The 21,252-nt window shown below is 41.3% G+C and overlaps 1 protein-coding gene across 2 annotated transcripts; it reads right to left on the reverse strand.

The window, feature by feature from the left end:
- Positions 1-331: 331 nt before the first annotated feature.
- DAD1 (defender against cell death 1) lies at positions 332-21,169 on the reverse strand. Of its 2 annotated transcripts, XR_007152970.1 has the most exons (4): positions 20,871-21,169; positions 11,007-11,181; positions 2,536-2,617; positions 332-573 (listed from the first exon to the last, which is right to left on the reverse strand). XR_007152970.1 is itself a non-coding variant. In XM_047862673.1 (3 exons), exons 1-2 carry the CDS (start codon positions 21,079-21,081, stop codon positions 11,051-11,053), a joined length of 342 nt encoding a protein of 113 aa, XP_047718629.1. In that variant the 5' UTR covers positions 21,082-21,166; the 3' UTR covers positions 332-573; positions 11,007-11,050. The 2 variants fall into 2 exon arrangements, 1 of the variants encoding a protein (XP_047718629.1); XM_047862673.1 differs by lacking the exon at positions 2,536-2,617 and having other exon boundaries at positions 20,871-21,166.
- Positions 21,170-21,252: the final 83 nt, after the last annotated feature.

A 21,252-nucleotide genomic window follows, 5' to 3' on the forward strand; every position in this document is an offset into this window, starting at 1 on the left:
AATGTGGAAGTACCCGCTTAGTTCAATTTCTAACAAAGTGCTTAATGATGCAGTTCCAGGAATGCATTGTGTCATAAGCATGGAACCACCTGTAACAAGTGAGGGATTAGTAAAGGATTACCAGCCTCAGGGAAAAGACAAAGGACTGTCATTTCCCAGGGTCGTCAGCACTGCCTTTTGTCATTAACTTCAGATATACTTAATGAAAACAAGGAAGCAGATTCACATTTGCAAGTTATCAACTCCTAAAGAGCTCTGCAGAGGACTGAAGGGAAAGAAGGATTTTAATACCAGTAAAGAAGAAAAATTAAAAAAAAGCTACAGGCAGAGGAAGGAGTGGCATGGAGTTTATTCATTTGAAAGGCAAAAAGGAGGTCCCACTTAATGGAAAGTAGAGGCCATCTTCATAAATGCTCATTACAAAACTGCTCTAACACAGAAGCAAGGGAACTTCTCTGGGCTCTCCACCTACATTCCAAATCAGAGTCGGTAGGGAGTATAAATCGGAAGAAAATCCACGTGTCCAAGTTGCCATCTCAAAAGCTCTTATCCAGGGGAAAGCAAAAAGTGAACCTAAAAGAGAGAAGCAGAAAGGTAAGAGAGATATCCAAGGTTTTTAAAAATGTCTTAAAACACTACAAGACAGGGCCCCAAATCCTTCCAACAAAATTCTAAACCCACAAAGACAAAGACAACTATGGGGTTCCCAAATTCTGGACGGCATTTAAGCCAGGCTAGAAGAACCAGAATAAAGCAAATATTCTTCACAGGACATTTTACAGAGATATCCATAAAAAGGAATGTTCAAATCTGAATCCCAAGCACACCAAGGCAAAACTTACTAAGAGTTGCAGGCGTGGGTTTCAACTCCGCTCTAGAATTAATAAGCTACGTGACTTAACAGAAGTCACTCTGACCTCTCTGGCTCACAAACTCTTTGGGGGGGGGGGGGCGGGGGCGGGGAAGGGGTTGCAACTGAACCTCCAGGGCTTTTCTGGATCTAGAAAGCCTACAAAGCACTACATTTCAGCTGGAATAACAGGGAGTAAAAGGAAGAATTCAACAGAGAAAAACTCCCAATCTCAAATTTAACACGGAAAGAGAAGAAATAATTTGCACTGACAGATAAGGTTATTTTTGGCAAGAAGGTGGAGGGTAACTCCAAGAGAAGCAGCCGCCCTACTGCTAGTCAATTGAGATGCGAGCTGTAAGCTGTGAGATGGGTTCCTCATAGCGTCTCATGTGCTGCGCTAAGGGTGCAGCCAGAAAGTGGCCCCTTAGATTTAAGGGCTCCAACACACTGAGCCGTCAGTAGCCATTTGTCCTGCAGTGTGCCATTAAAATTCTGCAATCTTCTTTGGCTGCCACGACTTGAAAAGGGCTTGAAAACACTACCTTTCAGAAGAGCTGAGCCATCCTGGCAGGTAAAAGGGCATCACCTTATTTTGCATACCAGTTAAGGTGACCTGGAGATTCTAGCATCAGAGCTTAATAGAAAGATATTAGACTTCTAGCCAGAGTGCTTTTAGGTCAGTAACAATGGTACTTAGAGACATGATACAGAACTGTAGAACATTCTTATATCAATAGAATTGTGAGAAATGCATAAAAGAGCAAAAAAAAAAAAAAACCAGGGAAAAGTGTTCACAGTGAACAGACCTGTTAAAACTCACTTATTCACTCCACCAAACTTCCTTTTTTTAAAAAATTGTAAGTAATGTCTACACCCAATGTGGGGCTCAAACTCACAACCACAAGATCAAGAGTCACATGCTCTACAAACTGAGCCAGCCAGGTGCCCCACTCCATCAAATTTCTTAAAGCAAAAACTCTCTCAGGATGTCTGGGTGGCTCAGTCAGTTAAGCATCCAACTTCAGCTCAGGTCAGTTGGATTTCACAGTTGGTGGGTTTGAGTCCTACATCGGGCTCTCTGCTGTCAGCAGAGCCTGCTTGGGATCCTCTGTTCCCCTCTCTCTCTCTCTCTCTCTCTGCCCCTTCCCTGCTCGTGTTCTCTCCCTCTCAAAAAAATAATTAATTAATTAAAAAAAAAAAAAACCACTCTGGCCACAAACTATGAATTATGAATGCATCAGTTCTAATGGCCCAGGTGAGAGCAGACTAGAACATAGGATCATTTGAGTGAGGAGCCTTGAGACAGAATTATAAAAGAAATCCTAGTTTAGTACAAAAGTCAAGTTTTAAGCTTCTATGGTATTAAAACAGTCAAACAAATCTAAGACACGAAGGCTGGTCCATCTAGAAGGCAAAAATGACTCAGGACCTAAGTCTCATGATAGTGGTTTTCAGAAAATCCTACTTAACAAAGACCTGCTTCCTTCTTTTAAGACAAAACTACATTTACCAGATAGTATTCTAAAAGCAGAGGAGCTAGGATTCTTTGAAATGTTAACAAAACTGGACTATTCAACAGCTCAGAAGAATGGCTTCAACTGCTAACCAGGGGATGAAGATTTCAGGAAACTAATCAAATTTCTTCCCATAGTATCAAGACATGCAAAATGGAAGGCACCTACTGAGAAAAATTAGCATGACTTCTTCAGTCTATGTCACCCATGCAGAAAAGACAGTGCCATCTGATCAGTCTGCTCTAATCACCTTAAAAGAAAGCAGGCACAACACAAAGTTAAAAATAATTATTCTCTGTATAGACACAAAAGATAATGCCAGACAGGGTCATTTCCATTTGGAATCCGTATTCTTCTCCAGCAGCATCTCTATTCAGACACTAGCACTGAGCAGATAGGCTCAAATACTGATTTTCCTTCAAACCCATCTCATCCTGGATCCCGGTCACCCAATTAACAGTGAAATTAAAGAAAATGTGAATCAAGGCCATTCTGCAGAAATTCTAGGTTCCGAGCTCAATGTGAATCACTACAATCTCAGAAGGCACAAATCATGTGTTTCTAAAAATGAGAGGGGCTTTACAGATCAAGCAGTCTGATCCTCTCATTTCATAGATGAGGAAAGCAGTAGGTACTGGGAGTTTAATAGATTTTTCCAGGGCCGTGCTGTCTTTAACACTGAAGCCACCAGCCATACGTGGTGGCTTTAACTAATTTAAACTCAGTTAAAATTAAATAAAATGTAAAAATCAGTGCCTCAGTCAGGCACATTTCAAATGTTCATTAACAACACATGGCTACTGGCTACCATACCAGATGGTACAGACTTAGAACTATTTCCACGTTGCAGAGTTCTACTAGAGGGCACTGCACCAAGGTCATCCCCTCTGGATAGTAAGGTCTCCTGATCTGCCTTCTCTAGCATGTCTTCTGGACCCAAGATGACCAACTTTGTAGAAATATTTTATTTATTAATTTTAAGTAATCTCTACACTCAACATGGGTGGCCAGGCGCCCAGCAGAAATATTTTAGAGAGCCTACCTTCATCTTTTCTTATCTCTCCTAAGCTTTCTCATTGAAAAAAAAGAAGCTTAACATTTTTAATGAAAACCTTTTAACAAGAAGATGTAATTCGTCATCCAAAAGTCTCTGAACAAAATAGAGAAGAAGGAATATGAAAGTTTAGAGTCAAGTATCTGTTATCAAGTTGCCACTCAGTCACTTAACAGTTCCAGGGCCTGGACAAGTTAATTTAAAATTCACCAAGGTTGGGGGGCACTTGGCTGGCTCAGTTGGTGAAGCATGGGACTCCAGATCCTGGGGTCATGAGTTCCAGTCTCACATTAGGTGTAGAGATTACTTTTTAAAAATTAAATTTCACTAAGGTTTAATTACCTCATGTGTAAAATAGGAATACTATCATTCATCAACCTCATTGCAGGAAGAGGCAACAGGATCACATGGGTTAACGTGTCTAAGAGTATATGTGAGTCCCACAAGCCTGATAATATGATAACGGTAAAACATTCCAAATGTTACCTAATTTTGTAAAAGGTCTTATGCAAACATTGTGCATTTTGTTGTATATACTGACACTAACTTTCTACCTCTTGTGGATGGATGATGGAAATCTGGTAACACGGATAAAAAGCAACTGAAGAAAAAAAAGCAAAGCTCAACTGAGGATCCACACAAACAGCACAATCTCACTGAAATACACTGGGAACTATCATGAATTCTAATAATCACAGGCTATAGCAGCTGTAAGAGAGTGATGAACATCCAGATGATGTGCATAGGGAAACTGGGCCTCAGAAACAAGCTTATTTGTCCAATCAACTAGTTAATAGGGCAAACTCTACAATGCAGGCCTTCCAATTTCTAGTCTCATGCTTGTGTTCCACCCTACAGTCCTTCAAACAAATTGTTTCCTTGGCTTCTTTCTTCCACAGCACTTTCCATGTCTTAGCATCCATGTAACTAATGATTTAGCTATTTTTATAGCATTTTCTTACAGTTGAAAGGGTTTATTTATTCATACACTCATTCAACAAACATGCACAGTGACTGTTCCCCTCATGCTAAGCCCTGAGGTCCTTCAGGGAATTTAAGAGTTCAGTGGGAGAGACAGGAAAGCAAATGAACAGTTTCATAACTACTGGCTAAATGCAGCACTACAGGTATGCACAATGGGACCCAGAAAAGACTCCTATACAACTTGGGTAGGAATTATCCAAGCTGAAAGGATGGAGTAAGGAGTTAGGGCAGCAATGAACTTCATAAACACAACTCTACTTGATATATTTTTTTTATTGAGAGCTTTAAACAGACCAAATACAAAACAGAGTTCAATCACCAATTAGTCGTTAACTAGTGTTTTTTAGTAAATAAAATAAGCAGATTTAGGGCCTTAATAATGGGTATAGAATCTCCCCCTCCATCTGGTGAAAAAAGGGGGCTGGAAAAAAAAAGATTATACTGTGTGCTTAGCTCAAAATATAGTCTACAAATTTAGAATAGTTCCTTTTTTGAGAACTTACTTGGTGGCTAGCTCTAATTCAATAAGAGGAAGTGTCAAAGAGAAAATGAAATAAAAACTGAACAGCGCCCCCCCCCCCCCATTCAAAAAACTTAAAGATTATTACCAGTGGAGGTCATGTTGGGAACAAAAACAGGTCTAGAATGAACCAAAAAGGTGCTCTTCAACTGACAAGAAAAGGAAATAAAGGGAAAATCTGTGGGTCTCTGTGCACTTGAGGTCTTCCCTGGATAACAAAATCCCAAAGCCACATTAAGGTTGCATGACCTTTGGAGCCTAACTCCACACTGCCCACCAGTGGTCAGAATGTACAGCAACCCCCACCTAGCATGTAAGCCCGCTTGGACCTCTGCTGCCCTCCTGTGACTGGAAAAAAACTAGATTTTATCACAAAGGTATCAGTGTTCCCCACCCCCACCCAGCCCCCACCCAACTCAACTTTTGCTTTGTAGTAGTACATTCTCGGCAGGAAATGTACGACCCACTAGGTGGCAGTAGAGCCTAAAGAATATTTAGATTCCCGTCCAGAGGAAATTTTCTAGGACACTACACAGGAGTACCCCCTTATTCAAGGTTTCACTTTCCATAGTTACTGCAGTCCATCACAGGGGAAGCAGATGACCCTCCTTCTAAAGTACTGTCAGGTCAATAGTACCCTAATACTAGGTCACAACACCTACATCATTCACCTCACTCCATCTCATCACATAGGCATTTTATCATCTCACATCATCGCAAGCAGGGTGAATACAGAACAGTAAGATGTTCTGAGAGAGAATATAGTCACAACACTTTAATTCCAGTATATAATGGTCCTATTTTGTGATTCGTAACTGTTGTCAACCTCTTACTGGGCCTAACTGATGAACTGAACTTTACCACAGGTATATGTATATAGGAAAAACAATAGTATACATAGGGTTTGGAGCTATTGGTGGTTTCAGGCATCCACTGGGGGGCTTGGAACACATCCCCCACAGAGAATAGGGGACTACTGTGCTCCCCTGATAAATTCAAAAAGCCAATAGCAATTGTAAATAGCACTGCTTGTCAGAGTTCTGTTCTGCCCAGCTCGGTTAGTCCCCTTGTTCCAGCCAGGATTAAACACCATGAATTTTTAAAGATCTGTGGGAGAATGGTCTCTATTATAAAAACAAAGCAACACTAATAAGATTTTAGCATGAGCATTGGAGCATTTTGCAAACAACCTCCCCAGGGGCTGAGCACATTTCCAAGCTCAGGTTTGTCCCTTGTGCCCAGTTCACTTTCCCTCAGATCCAGGGACCCTGTCATCAGGAACTTCCCTTCCCAAACTGTGATCCAATGGAGCTGTGTCCCTCTTCTTAATTTCCCTTCAGAACACCTCAGAGAAGCGGACAAATTTTGAAAAGAACTTCACAGACGTAAAGAAACAAACATAGGAAATACTTACAGATAGTATGTAAATTTTAAAATATTCAAATCTACTGAACTGTGTCATAAATTCATCCAAAATAACTTTACAGCCACCTAAGTGCCAGACACTAATCAGCAACTCCGAAGGTCACTAGGAGCATTTTTTACTTTTGCATTTTCATTTTTAGGATCATCTAAAAACTATCATGAGTGGTATGCCTGGCTGGCTCAGTCAGAACATGCGACTCTTGATCTCTGGGGTCACTGAGTTTGAGCCTCACGTTGGGTGTGGAATTTGCCTAAAAATAAAGTAAGGGGTGTCTGGGTGGTTCATGTGGTTAAGCGTCAGACTTCAGCTCCATCATGATCTCACGGTTCATGAGTTTGAGACCCGTATCGAGCTCTGCGCTGACAGGGTGCAGCATGCTTGGGATTCTCTCTTTCTCTTTCTCTCTCTCAAAATAAATAAACTTTAGCCAACTATATAACCAGTGCTGCCAACTGAGTGGCAGAGGATGGGTTTTCGGGAGACCACATAGGCTGGCTAAAGGTTGGAAAAGGCTGTGTTAATAGATCTAGGTTTTACATTAGGCCTAGCTGAATGAAATTGTCATGAAGCTCAGGTCTTCCAGCAGAGGGAAGGGAAGGAACTTCAGCTGAATCTACAATGTCTAATCTGTTCAAAATCTTTTTTTTTTTTAATGTTTATTTATTTTTGAGAGACAGAGACAGAGTGCAAGCAGGGGAGGGGCAGAGACAGAGGGAGACACAGAATCTGAAGCAGGCTCCAGGCTCTGATGCGGGGCTTGAACCCACGAACCAAGAGATCATGACCTGAGCCAAAGTTGGACACTTAACTGACTGAGACACCCAGGCACCCCTAATCTGTTCAAAATCTTAATTCCCAGCATCGATTGGTTAGGTTATTCTTTCTACTTTTCTGTATTTTTTAAACTTGTTATAATAAAAGCAAAGAAAATAATAAGGAAAGCACAGTGATAAATAACTGATTTTCTTTTTTAATCTTAACGTTTATTCATTTTTGAGAGATGGAGAGAGACAAAGCGTGAGCAGGGGATGGGGCAGAGAGAGAGGGAGACACGTAAACCGAAGCAGGCTCCAGGCTCTAAGCTGTTAGCACAGAGCCTGATGCAGGGCTCGAACTCACAGACCGCGAGATGATGACCTGAGCCAAAGATGGACACTTAACTGACTGAGCCACCCAGGCGCCCCAATAGCTGACTTTTTAAACACACTTCTTTAGCTCTGCAATTGTCAAATACTCTATAGTAAACAAACAAGCAAAAATGGGGTATAAGAAAACTTTTTTGAAGTCACTCTGGATTATCAGGCTTTTTTTTTTTTAATGTTTTATTTATTTTTGAGACAGAGAGAGAGAGAGAGAGAGAGAGAGAGAGTGAGTATGAGCAGGGGAGAGGCAGAGAGAAAGAAACAATCTGAAGCAGGCTCCGGGCTCTGAGCTATTCGCACAGAACCCAATGCAGGGACTCAAACCCACGAACCCTGAGATCATGACCTGAGCCCAAGTCAAATGCTCAACTGACTGAGCTACCCAAGTGCCCCCCTCATGAGGTTATTTTAAAATTAAAGTAAGACATGGGTGCTTGGGTGGCTCAATCAGTTAAGTGTCCAACTCTTGATTTCGGCTCAGGTCATGATCTTGTGGTTTGTGGGATTAAGCCCCGCAGAATTCTCCCTCTCTGCCTCTCTCCCCTGCTCGAACTCTCTCCCAAAATAAATAAATAAACTTTTAAAAAATAAAAAATAAATAAAAGACACAGAACAAGAAGCACTTAAATCCTGACCTATGGTGAGCTCTCACTATCTGTATGTTAATTTAGTTACTTCTTGAATATTTATTTTTTCAACTCAATGCCATTTTCTTCTGAACTGCCTTTTTTCAGAGTAGCTGCTAGTTTCAAATGTCATCCTCAAATTCATGCAAGAGCATACACTATAGATGTTTATTCTTTTTATACCCAACCCTCAATGTACTTGGCAAGTATAGAGAATGTTCAATCTGTTTTGTTCTACCTTCTGAGTTGGTACAAATATTGAGAACTTACTTGGAAAATATTTTAAAAGTGTTTTGGCACACTACACATAAAAAGGGCAGGGGTGCCTAGGCGGCTCAGTTGGTTAAGCATCCAGCTCTTGATTTTGGCTCAGGTCAGGATCTCACAGTTCATGAGTTCAAGCCCCATGTCAGGCTCTGCACTGACAGCATCTTTCTCCCTCTGTCTCTGTCCCTTCCCCTGCTTTCTCTCAAAATAAATAATAAAATAAACTTAAAAAAAGAGTTAGGGGCATCTGAGTGGCTCAGTCGGTTAAGCATCCAACTTCAGCTCAGGTCATGATCTTACAGTTTGTGGGTTCTAGTCCCACGTCGGGGTCTGTACTGACAGCTCAGAGCCTGGAGTCTGCTTCAGATTCTGTGTCTCCCTCTCTCTCAGCCCCTTCCCTGCTTGCTCTCTCTCTCAAAAATAAACTTTTTAAAAATAAAAAAAAGCTAAAATAGAAAGAAGCACATAAAAAGGGAAAATAGATACAGGTTTAAAAGTAGGAGAGTATAACCTGTGTCAAACAAATGATCTCTGTGAAAAATCTTTTGGGCAATGTCCGAGAAAAGGATTTTTCAATGAGCATACTCTCTACAGAATGATTTACCACTGTAATCTGGGATTGGAAGATTTTGCTCTACCTTGGGCCCATTAATTCCCAGTTGAACAAGTGGCCCTACATTGTTAATATGGTCTGCAGTATGCAATTCCTGCTGAGCCTGCTTTTTTGTCTCTGTTTTTGTCATAATTTTGAAATACTAAGCTCTCTGCAGCAGAGTCCTCTTCCAATCACGTCGGCCATAGGAAATCATTTTCCATGATTTGGTATCTCCTTGAGCCTAAAGAACACCCTTGAATTGTTTGCTCTGTTCCCTTCCTAAACATACACATGACTCCTCTAGAAAAAATAATTTTAGTAATCTAAAGCAAATTAGTCAAAAGACTTATGACTTTCCCAGCAAGGTTACTATCAGAGAGCCCAAGAGTCACTCATGAGGTTTGCAAGTATAAGGTCAATGTTGGTGGTTTGGTTTTTTAGCTGTACTCAGAGTTATCATCCTCAGATACCTTGTCTGCTGCCTCTGCTCCCAAATGGCATATAGCTCCCTTCTCTGGACTCCCACAGTACTTTGTTCAGATCTTTGGTGTGGCTCTAACTATGCTGAATTTTAACTGCTATGTTTATAGGCCTTCTCCTCTACTAGAAAAGTTAAGAGCCACATTTTACTTTTGTTTGTATTCCCAGTAACAAGGCACTGACTGCCACATAGAAGGTGTGGTAACGGGAGGGAGGGGGACAACTCAAGCCCTGATCAGGTTTCCAAAGAGTTAAACTGTATCAGAATAGTAGAAAGAAGTACTTCTCAAACTTTTTCACTGAAATAAACCATTTCTGTCAATTTACCACTACCAAAAATGAAACCTTACCTGAATTAACAGAACTGTTTTTGAAGCAGTTATCAATAACAAAAAGAATCCATGGAACACTGTAAGCAACTAATTCATTCATGCCAGAAATTAATGTACAGTCCTTGTCGCATTATTGCATACACTTTGGACACAGTCGCTAACTCTTGTGTTATACTGCTGATTAGTACAAACATGACAGATTTCTTAGTGACAGAGGCTAGTCCTAGGATATTCTTCCCCCAAAAAGGATAACATTCCCTAAGGTTCTTTTTTTTCCTACCACCCAATAGCAACACTAAATGTTATGATGGAAAGGCAAAGAAAAGAGCGCATTCACTCATCGTAAGCCAGGTAGGATACTAGAGGAGCACTGGGCCAAGAGCACCACTAGGGAAGGCACCACTCTGCAACCACCTAGCTGTGTGGCCACAGAAGGCCTCTGTTTTCTCATATATAAAATAACAGTGTCAACACACAGTTTGGAAACCACTCATGTGCTTCTTAGAGACTTAGGATTCTGCTTGGGAGGAAGAAAGGCCAAGCAGAGAGGACTTTTCAATTCTGTCAATCAAAACAACTCCAGCTCCATTGCTGTTTTATATACTGAGATTCTACATCAGAGTTTAGAGAAAAAGGAGTTCTACACTAATAAAGGGAAAATGGCAAACGAACCAAATGACATCTCATCATATATTTTAAAGTCTTCCCCAAGCTAATCCAATTTCCCCATTTATTTCCACTTTAGCACACATTATTAGCAAATGGCCACAGTCCTTCATTCAGCATATACTGGATGTCTACCAGATGTGAGCACTCTACTAGGGGAACAATGGCCCAGCATTTAAAAGTTACCTGAGATCAAAGAAAAAAATTATAGAGCAAATCTCCAGGCAGAACCTACAATTTATGTCTCTTCCAAGATTTCCATTATTTTCATGAAGTTACTGATGCAGAAACTTAGGTATTAGCTACAGGCAAAGTCTTACTTTCTGTTATCTTAATGATTTGCAAAACGGTGAGAAGAGAAGGCAATGACCACGAGAGAAAGCACTGAAGACTCATGATCAGATTAATGCTTTGCATTCCAATAGAAAATTCTGCAAATGTCTTATCAGCAATATGGGAACCCAGGCAACTATAATCAAAACCAGCCACACTCAACTTCCATGCCTAAAATCAACATTATGGCACAAGGGCTATGATCACTACTTACATTCTTCTAGCCTCCTACTCCTCAATTAAGTAAATGGAAGTAATTCAGCCAACGAAGTTCATTACGACAAGGTGCAGGATGGTGCTGGCAAAGAGAAAATCAGCAAAAGCTCGTTCTGGGGAGATGCCTTGGAAATCCGCTTTGTTCTGTGGGTTGATCTGTATCCTGAGGCAAACTGCACAAGAAGCAAAACATGAAAGTGATTATCTAGAAAAAAACACAAATATGACTGCTAATGAACACACCCATACTCTACGTCCCAATAATTCTAACAGAAATGATGCATAAGTGCATCTAAAGGCACATACAGGAATGATACCCAGGACAGCCCCAAACAAGAAACAATCTAAATGTCTCTCAACAGGCAAATGGATAAACTATGGCATATGCACACAATAAAGTACCATGCAGCAGTGAAAAAGAACTTCACAATATGAAGACCTCCCACAAATATGTTAAGCAACACAATCCAGACACCAAAAAACCCATGCTGTATGATCCCATCTATATACAGTTTAACAGGAGGCAAACCAATCCACGAAAATATAAGCCATATAAGCCTCTTTCACAGGAAGAGGAATGACTGGGAAGGTGCAAGGAGGGCTCTAGGTGCTGGTAATGTTCTGCTCTGGGTGCCGGCCAGACAGGTGAATTTAAGAATTCATGATGGTACAACTCAGTTTTATGTTCATGTTTAAGTTAAAAGAAAAAAATATGATGTTTCAGGTTAAAAACCAAAAGCTCACTCAGAAAAAGATATATATTACTAACATATCTTCAGAACTCTCCTATCTCCTGACTTAAATTTATAATTACACCTCGATTGGGGTGTAGGTGAGGCAGTAACAAAGAGGCCGGGCTGAATGACAAAAAGTTATAAAACTGTGAATTTTTTTTTTTAGCTCATTTATTTATTTTGAGAAAGAGAGTGCATGTATGAGCAGGGGAGGGGCAGAGAGAGAGAGGGAGAGAGAGAATCCCAAGCAGACTCCACACGGTCAGTGCACAGAGACCTATGCAGGGCTCAAGCCCATAAAACTGCAAGATCATGACCTGAGCCAAAATCAAGAGTCGGATGCTTAATCGACTGAGCCACCCAGGCACCCCAAACTGTGAATTATTTTCTAATAAAATGTGCATAATATTGGATAGCACAGACCATAAATAGAAGATGATTATACATGAGGACCTTCATAGTTATCATCTTTGATATTAAACTTCTAGCAGCTGCTTGTCTCAAAAAAAGGCAAGAGATCTAAACTATATAACGTTGACAGAGAACTCTCCACTGCCACACTCTAGATCCTTGAAGATGCCAACCTGATACATTAGCCACAGTCACCATTTGACATGAAATGGAAGCTCTACGAGTACACTTTTCCAAAATATCTTTATGCCTGTGTTAAATAATTACACTACTTAAGAAAATCTAAATTTGCTTCAGGCTAACAGCCCTTACATCACCAACCAAGAAAACAAAATGACCGGAGATCTACCCCAAAGATCAGAAAACTACCAGATTAGTTCTCCAGAGGCCATTACCATGGCAACAGTTTTCATTATGCTTAAACATGTAAATACTGTGAAACACTACTGATCTTTTCAAGCACCTGGACTCTTCAAAATATGAAGGACACTGACTGAAGCAAGGGCAACCAATTAAAATCCCGCTGTGGAGAGTACAGACTGGTTCAACCATTTGGGAGAGTTGGCAATATCCATTAAAATTTTAAATGTTTTTACTTTTTGAATAAGGAATTTGTCTAGCAGAACAAAGAATTTCTAACAGCATGTTCATAAAGTTGGAAAAAAAAGTGAAAACAGTCCAAATGTCATCAAGGGGATTATTTCAATAAATTACACTACAGACATGCAATGAAATCCTATGCAATTATTTCAAAAAAGAGAGATAAATTCTCTATATCCTGACAGTAAAGACAACCGAGATATATTAAGTGAAAGAAAAAAAAAAAGCCAAAAAATTATTCCATTCTCCATTTCTCTTAAGAAAAAGATATTTTCTCATTTCGGTTAGTTGGAACCTGGGAAAAAATATGGAGAAATAGATACCAAACTAGTAACAGTGGCTCTAGAGATGGAGGGTGGGGACAGAGTTCTGTTTCAGAAAATATGAGGGGACAAAAGAGAAGCTCCCTGTGAAGGTGGGTAAGGTAATGAATTGATGCATTTTCATTACTACAATCACAGTAAGCCACCTTATTTTATTGACAACGTAAGAATCAGAGTTCCATGGAGACAGAAAGGACCTTGGAGTTATAAAGGCCAATACCCATCTGATACATAAAATGCCCAAAAAGAGGTGGGGGTGGGGCATACTGGCGGAAGGTGCATGATCACCTGGGAAGTTTTCCAAAGTATACTCACCACTACTAGAACCTGATAAGCCATCCCTAGGTAAGGAATTACAAACCTTCCAGAACTTGTGTTACTGATAGGGGTGTCCTATCCCTCATAAGCACTGGGATACAAACATGGCAAAGAAAATCTGTTCAAAAAGCTCCTCCACAAATGATCATTCAGTCTCTCCCTAAGCACTTCCAAAGATGGAAATTTACTACCTCCTAAGGCAGACAACTTCATTTAAGCAGTCCTAACTCAATCTATCTCCTTAAATGTCCATTCATCCAGCAAATTATTTACTGAGCACCTATTATGTGCCATGCATCACCCCAGGTGCCGGGAACATGGCACAGAACAAGACAGACAAGAGTCTGGCTCCCAAGAAACTTACACTCTAATAGAAACATATAATAAGTAAGCAAATAAACAAGGAAATATCAGGTAGTGATTATGTGCTATGAAGAAAATAAAACAAGGAAAGGTTCAATTTGGAGTTTCAGACCAGACATCACGTGAAGATGAGGCAAGAGGATTTACTAATTTGGAATGCAGGGAATGGGTCAGAACTAAAAACATCAATGTGGTAAATTGTAGTTATATAGACATTAAACTCACCTACGGAAAGAAATTGGAGAACAGGAGGTATCTAGCATCATGTCCTCAGACAGAGAAGTACCTAGCACAAACAGTAGGAAGGGAAAACCAATCAGGTGAGAAGGAACAACCAGGAGAGTGTAGTGCTATAAAAGCTTCAAGAAGATAGTACTTCCAACAGGAGGCAGCAGCCAACCATGTTAAATACTAAATGTTGTTGCGCATTCAGGCAAAGTGAAATAGATGGCCATTAGGTTTGGCAAGATGGAAAGCAGTTTCACTGAGCGGTGGAATAGACCACCTCAAGAGTGGGGTAAGGAATGAACGGAAAGTGAGAAAGAAACAGCAACTATTCTGTCAAGGCATTCTGTGATGATGGGGAAGAAATGGAATGGCAGCTGGAGGGGTTTCTGGGGCCAAATTTTTTTTTATTTGTTTATTCTTGGGAGAGAGAGAGAATGTGAGCGTGTGAGCAGGGGAAGGGATAAAGAGAGGGAGAGAATTCCAAGCAGGCTCCATGCCATCAGTGCAAAGCCCAACGTGGAGCTCAAACCCACAAACTGTAAGATCATAAGCTGAGTCAAAATCAACAGTCGGATGCTTAAGTGACTGAGCCACCCAGGCTGCCCTTAATTGGGTAATATTAGAGTCTGCATATATGATGGGAATGATCCAGTAGAGAGAGAGGCTTTTTTTTTTGGGGGGGGGGGGAGTGTTGGGTGTTTTGTTTTGTTTTGTTTTGTTTTTGGTGCAAAAAGGTGATTTTATTAAAGCATGAGGACAGGACCCATGGGCAGGAAGAACTGCTGAGAGAGAAATAATAATGCAGAATGAAAAGATGATTGCAGAAGTTGAGTCCCTGAGGGAACAAGAGAACACTAGCCAAGTGAAGGAGCTGGCATTGGACAGGAAAGGGACACATCAACCATTATCATGGGAAGTCAAAGAGTAAGGATACAGGTGCAGATGTGCTGCTAGGACTCCTTGCTGGGAAGATGAAAGGATTCCTGTCTACCTTTTTAGTAAAAAAGTAAATAAAACAAGATCATCAACTGAGAATAAAGGAAAAGAGGATATACAGAAGAGAGTTAAGAGAGAAGTTATAATGCATTATTTTGGAAAAGCAAACATTTAAGGGAGTATTATAGGACCACTGGGTAAGTGGTCCTGTATGTGTGCCCATGTGCCTATTTCCACCATACTTCTCCATCAGAGCATTCCATCCAGGTACTTGTCTGTATCTCCCACTAGATTATAAACTCTAGGACAGCAGAGACCATGTCTGTGGGTCTCACAGCTCATCCTCAGTACATGGCAGAGAATCTGGCACATAACTGTTTAGTATTCACTTAATTATTACGGGCACACTCACGATTTAACATATAAATCAGTGTTAAGCACTGAAGATGAACAGATGAAAAGACAGTCCCTTTCCTCAAGAGGCCCATCTTCCAGAGTGAAGACAGACACACAAATATATACGGCACAGTATCAAAGGGCCACACCTCCCTCACACACACACACACACACACACACACACACACACACGTGAAATAAGAATATAGAAAAAAGACCAAAATCTGCTGGAGGAGTCAGGGAACGGTTCCAAAGGGAAGCAGCACTTGAGCTAAGCTAAGAAACAAAGGAATTTCCCAGGCAGTCAAGCAAAAGTAAAATAGCTTGAGACATCACAGCACGTTCAGAGAATATCAAGTAACTAATGCTAGGGTATGAAGTACAGAGGAAGCAGAGACAAGAAGTGAAACTGGAGATATAGATGGGATCAGATCATGAAAGAGCCTGGTGCCATGAAAAAGATTTTTAAGGGCACCTGGGTGGCTCAGTTGGTTAAACTTCCAACTTCAGCTCAGGTCATGATCTCATGGTTCATGAGTTCGAGTCCTGTGTCGGGCTCTATGCTGACAACTCAGAGCCTAGAGCCAGCTTCAGATTCTGTGTCTCCTCTCTCTGCCCTTCCCCTGCTCACACTGTCTCTGTCTCTCTCAAAAACAAACAAATAAATTTTTTTAAGGTTTTTAATTTTTCACTGGGACACTGATAAATTTTATGCAGGGAGTGCAATGATCTGATTTGCAAGTCAAATCGAGCCCACAAACACAAGTGGAAGACAAACTGGAGGGAGAGAGACCAGAGGCTGGGAGACAAGTGAGGAAGATTACAGTGGTCTAAATAAGGGATATTGAGGGGTGCCTGGGTGGTTCAGTCGGTTAAGCATCCGACTGTGGCTCAGGTAATGATCTCGCAGTTCGTGAGTTCAAGCCTTGCATCAGGCTCTGTGCTGACAGCTCAGAGCCTGGAGCCTGCTTCAAATTCTGTGTCTCCCTCTATCTCTGCCCCTCCCTTGCTCATGCTCGGTCCCTCCCTCTCATAAAAATAAAGATTAAAAAATTTTTAATAAAAAATAAACAAGAGATACTGAGAGCCTTGGTCACTGAGGATGGAGAGCTAGCTACAGATATGAAAGAGATTTAGAAACAACACAAGGTTAGCAAACTTCCAATCTCTGGGATAGCAGTTATGGTAGATAATATTATGGCCCATAAATCTGATAGATAATTCCCAAAGAAATGCTGGACCCCAGTCCACATGGCCCAATAGCTCCCATGAGATAAATACTCTGGATTAGGTCTCCTTGCCCTTTAAATTCAAACTGCTTTTGGATTTGCACACTGGAAGAAACGAACTATTTTTTTTAATCCAAAACTGTTTCATATGGATTAGACAATAAAATAAATCAAAGTTGTAAAATGACTTAAAAACTGATTTCAAGGGGCGCCTGGGTGGTGCAGTCGGTTGAGCTTCTGACTTCAGCCAGGTCATGATCTCGCGGTCCGTGAGTTCGAGCCCCGCGTCAGGCTCTGGGCTGATGGCTCAGAGCCTGGAGCCTGTTTCCGATTCTGTGTCTCCCTCTCTCTCTGCCCCTCTCCCGTTCATGCTCTGCCTCTCTCTGTCCCAAAAATAAATAAACATTGAAAAAAAAAAAAAAACAAAAACTGATTTCAAGATCAAAGACTTATTTTTAAAAATCTTCATGTTTTCTGCTTATCTCTCCTAAATAGTACTCTGAATGAGTAGAAAGAGGGATTTCACTTAGGGTAAAAAAGGAAACTAGAAGGGCTGCCAACCCGGGAATGTTACTCTAACAAAGGGACAGATGTCCTCAGCTAGAGATATCTAACCGTAAGATAAACAGTCAGCTGCTAAGGAAATTTGAAATCTGTCTTTTCAAGCTTACTATACTTTACACTGTTGATCCAAAAAAAAAAAAAGATTTCTCAATGGCAATTTTCTACCTCTGGCTCCTTGAAACCACAGGTAAGTCTCCTAGGCATAAGAGAATAGAAGAAAACAGACTATTTTCACTGAGACCAAATAACACCAGGTTTTTTAAAAACGTGACAGTAAAAAAAAGAAAGAAAAAAGAAAAAAAGTGTGATAGCATTCTATATTAGTTAAAAATATACTGATCAATTTCCAAAGAACATATGTTAAATTAACACATGTAGAAGGAATGGAACAAAACAGGCTGCCAAAAAGAAATTAGGAAACCAGACAAAGTAAGTTTTCCCTCCAATTCATCACTGTAGGCTAACACCAATTGTAAGCCTCTCCCTTACTCAAATTTAGAAAAAAAGCAGGGAGCAGAGGGGGAGGCACCTGGCTGGCTCAGTCAGAAAAGCATGCAACTCTAGTTCTCCAGGTTTTGAGTTCAAGCCCCACACTGGGTGTAGAGATTGCATAAGTTAAGTAAATAAATAAAAATAAAATAAAGTAAAATAAAATAAAATCTAAATCCTGAGATGCTTTCCCATTACCTACAGAATAAAATCTTTGGCCTTGCACTCAAAGCTCTAGCATCCGCACTACCTAAACTTTCAACATAACCTCCTACAATCCCATTCTCTAGCTAAATGGCCTCCTCCCTCCTCTTCCAACAGGAAACCACAGGAAAATTAGCAATCCAGCACCATAAACAGGTACAAGGCTTCCCTTCCCAACAATCACAACAAAGGATAAACTCCAAATTTCAAATTTCCCATTAAAGTATCTCCTGTTGAGGGGCACCTGGGCAGCTCAGTCAGTTGAGCATGACTTCAGCTCAGGTCATGATCTCACAGTTTTTGAGTTTGAGCACCGCATTGGGGCTCACTGTATGCAGTGTGGAGCATGCTTCAGATCCTTGTCCCCCCGTCTCAAAAAATAAATATTAAACATACACACACACTTTAAAACATCTCCTGTTGAGGATCTGGGCTAACAATGAGCAGAGAGGTAGTAAGGGCATTTAATAAGGGCAACGCTATCAAAAGAAATGCAGATGATACCCTTTGATGGTAACTATGAACTGTGATGAATGCTTTCTTTTCCTGAAGCAACTTTCATTTCTCTGGCCCAATTACCTGTAATCTAACAGTTTTGGAAATCCCAATCCCCCATATTGACTCCACTAATAAAGTGCCCTTTCACAGACATTCTCTTCAAAGACAAGCTATGACTTCTTACTAGGGAGGTGGGTAGGGAGTCTGCCAACTCAACTGTAGATACAATAGCTTCAAAAACAGGAAAAATTACCTGCTCAAAAAATCTTCTGGTTTTCGGGTGCCTGAGAGGCTCAGTCGGTTAAGTATCTGACTTGATTCAGCTCACATCATGATCTCACAGTTCGTGGTATCGAGCCCCAAGTCAGGCACTGCGATGACAGCACAGAGCCTGCTTGGGATTCTCTCTCGCTCTCCCTCTGCCCATCTCCACTCTCACATGGACACCACTCTCACTCTCAAAATAAATAAACATCTTTAAGAATTTGTTCCCAGGGCACCTAGGTGGCTCAGTAGGTTAAGCATCCAACTTCAGCACAGGTCACGATCTCGCAGTTCATGGCTTCAAGCCCTGCATCAGGCTCTGTGCTGACATCTCAGACTCTGAGGCCTGCTTCAGATTCTGTGTCTCCCTCTCTCTCTGCCTCTCCCCTGCTCATGCTCTGTCTCTCTCTCCCCACCGCCACCCCCCAAAAAAACATACAAATAAATAAACATTAAAGATAATAAAATAAAAATAAAAATAATTTGCTCTGGTTTTATCACACTAATAATCTACAACTGTAGTCCATACCTACTCTTCAGTAAATCACACTCTTCCATATAGCCTTAAGGAAGCATTCTTAACCTTAAGAGGCTTATGAAACCAGGAAGACTTCAGCAATAAACTTTCTTTTTAATCAGCTTGGGCCCCACCCTATTCCTACTCCTGCAGACCTGGAAGGCAAAAATCATCAAACAAAAGTCACTGGAGGTTCTCAAAATTCCTTATCCAGCCTAGATAATAAAAATCCTAGTCACAAAAAGTCGGGGGCAGGGTGCGGGCAGGTGGGATAGGTCAGGAATCTGGAGCAAAAAGGGTAGTGCATCTGGGGTATATGATGGTGGTAACATCTGAACTCCTGATAGCCAGGATGCTGCCACAAAGAACCTAGCGTTGGTCCTCTAGGACAAAACTCAAAATCATAATGAAACATCCAACTAACAGGGGCGCCTGGGTGGCTCAGTCGGTTGGGCGTCCGACTTCAGCTCAGGTCACGATCTCAGGGTCCGTGAGTTCGAGCCCCGCGTCGGGCTCTGGGCTGATGGCTCAGAGCCTGGCGCCTGCTTCCGATTCTGTGTCTCCCTCTCTGCCCCTCCCCCGTTCATGCTCTGTCTCTCTCTGTCTCAAAAATAAATAAACGTAAAAAAAAAAAATTTAAAAAAAGAAACATCCAACTAACAGACTATTAACTCTCAAACTCCAGACCAAGCTAGTGCACAAGTCAGTAAGTCTTCAGGTTTAAAGTTTTGAGAGAGAAAGCAGAATATCTCTGGTTTGAGTCTGAAGTAGCATTTGTGTAAAAGCCATTCTACAGACCTATAAGCAGAGAACCACTATAAATTAACAATTCTAATCCTGTATTTTGTCTGTGCCCCACCTAAACTGTACACTCATTAAGAACAAGGAACATAAACCTGATGCACCTCCAAAGCTTTTATCACAGTATTTGTATTTGATTCAAAATGCAATTGATGGCCTGATAATAATCACAGTGGGAAAAAAAAATTAATTCTGGCATGTTCTCAAAGTCAGAGAGAAGGCGATACCAGGGACTGGAAAGGCCATCTGATGGCCACCTATAAAGTGGACTGCCTAACACTCATGGGCCAAGCCTGAACTTGGCATTCATACAGTTCCTACTGGGCAACAAAGGTCAGATTTTGGCAAAAATTTACGGGACAGTCAACTCTTGTTAAATATGACTGTCTACAAGGTATCAAATGCTGGGAATCAGAATAAAAGCTAAAACAGAACTATGTGAATAAAAACTGAGTTCAGGCTAATGAAATAACAGTTTCATCCACAAGAAATAAGTAGAAGCAGCTAAAAGCCAAAGTCAAGTAAAGGTTGATTCAATGAGCAAACCACCTGTATTTATATTTCTTACACTGTTCATTGCAATGTTTCACTGGCGGTTAGCAGTGATTAGGCCAAGGTGAGAGAGATGCTTTCAGAGCTGGGTTTCCATTTTAAAGGTCTACCAACTTTAAAGATATGTTAAAGCTAAGTAAAAGTTGAAATGGAGTTTTCCTGGACCAATAGGAACATAGTGTACTGGATCACCAAGTTGAGAAGCAGCATGAAGAGGGTTTTTCTAGAGACTTAATTCCAGCTCCTAGGCGGCTGTTTGGCATTAGGCTTGAGGTAACTTTTCCGAACCTCAATTTCCCCATTCACAAGAGGGCAATGCAGCTCCTCTCATAACGTCACGAGGCGGGGAGCTGATACAAAAGAGAGTGCTGTGGGAATAAAAGCAGTGCGCCAAAGTAAACACATTATTACTGCGATTACTTATAGAATCATTACCCGCTAGGATGAAGCTCCCCACACAAGAGATGAAGCCCGAGAGAAAAGAGTTGAAGGGGAAGGTCCCCACGAGGAGGCAATAACCGAACTGCAGCGCCCCGGTCAGCAGTATGTAAAGGAGGTACGCGTCAAGCAACTTCAGACGCTGAGGAGTGGAGCTCAAGTACTCTTCTAAGAACCGCGAGATGACGGACACTACCGACGCCGACATGACTACACACTCGGTCCTCCGGCCTGCCCTCCGCAAACACCTGGCGAAACCGATGGCCACACCGGATGTATCCTTAGCGCCTGCGCACCGCTGTGGCCCAGCTCCGCCCTTTCCGATTTGCCACTTTGCGCAGGCGTACACGCAGGCCAGGGCGCGAAACAACTAATGCGC

Source organism: Prionailurus viverrinus, chromosome B3 (genome assembly GCF_022837055.1).
Source record: "Prionailurus viverrinus isolate Anna chromosome B3, UM_Priviv_1.0, whole genome shotgun sequence".
NCBI classification, from domain to species: Eukaryota; Metazoa; Chordata; class Mammalia; order Carnivora; family Felidae; genus Prionailurus; species Prionailurus viverrinus.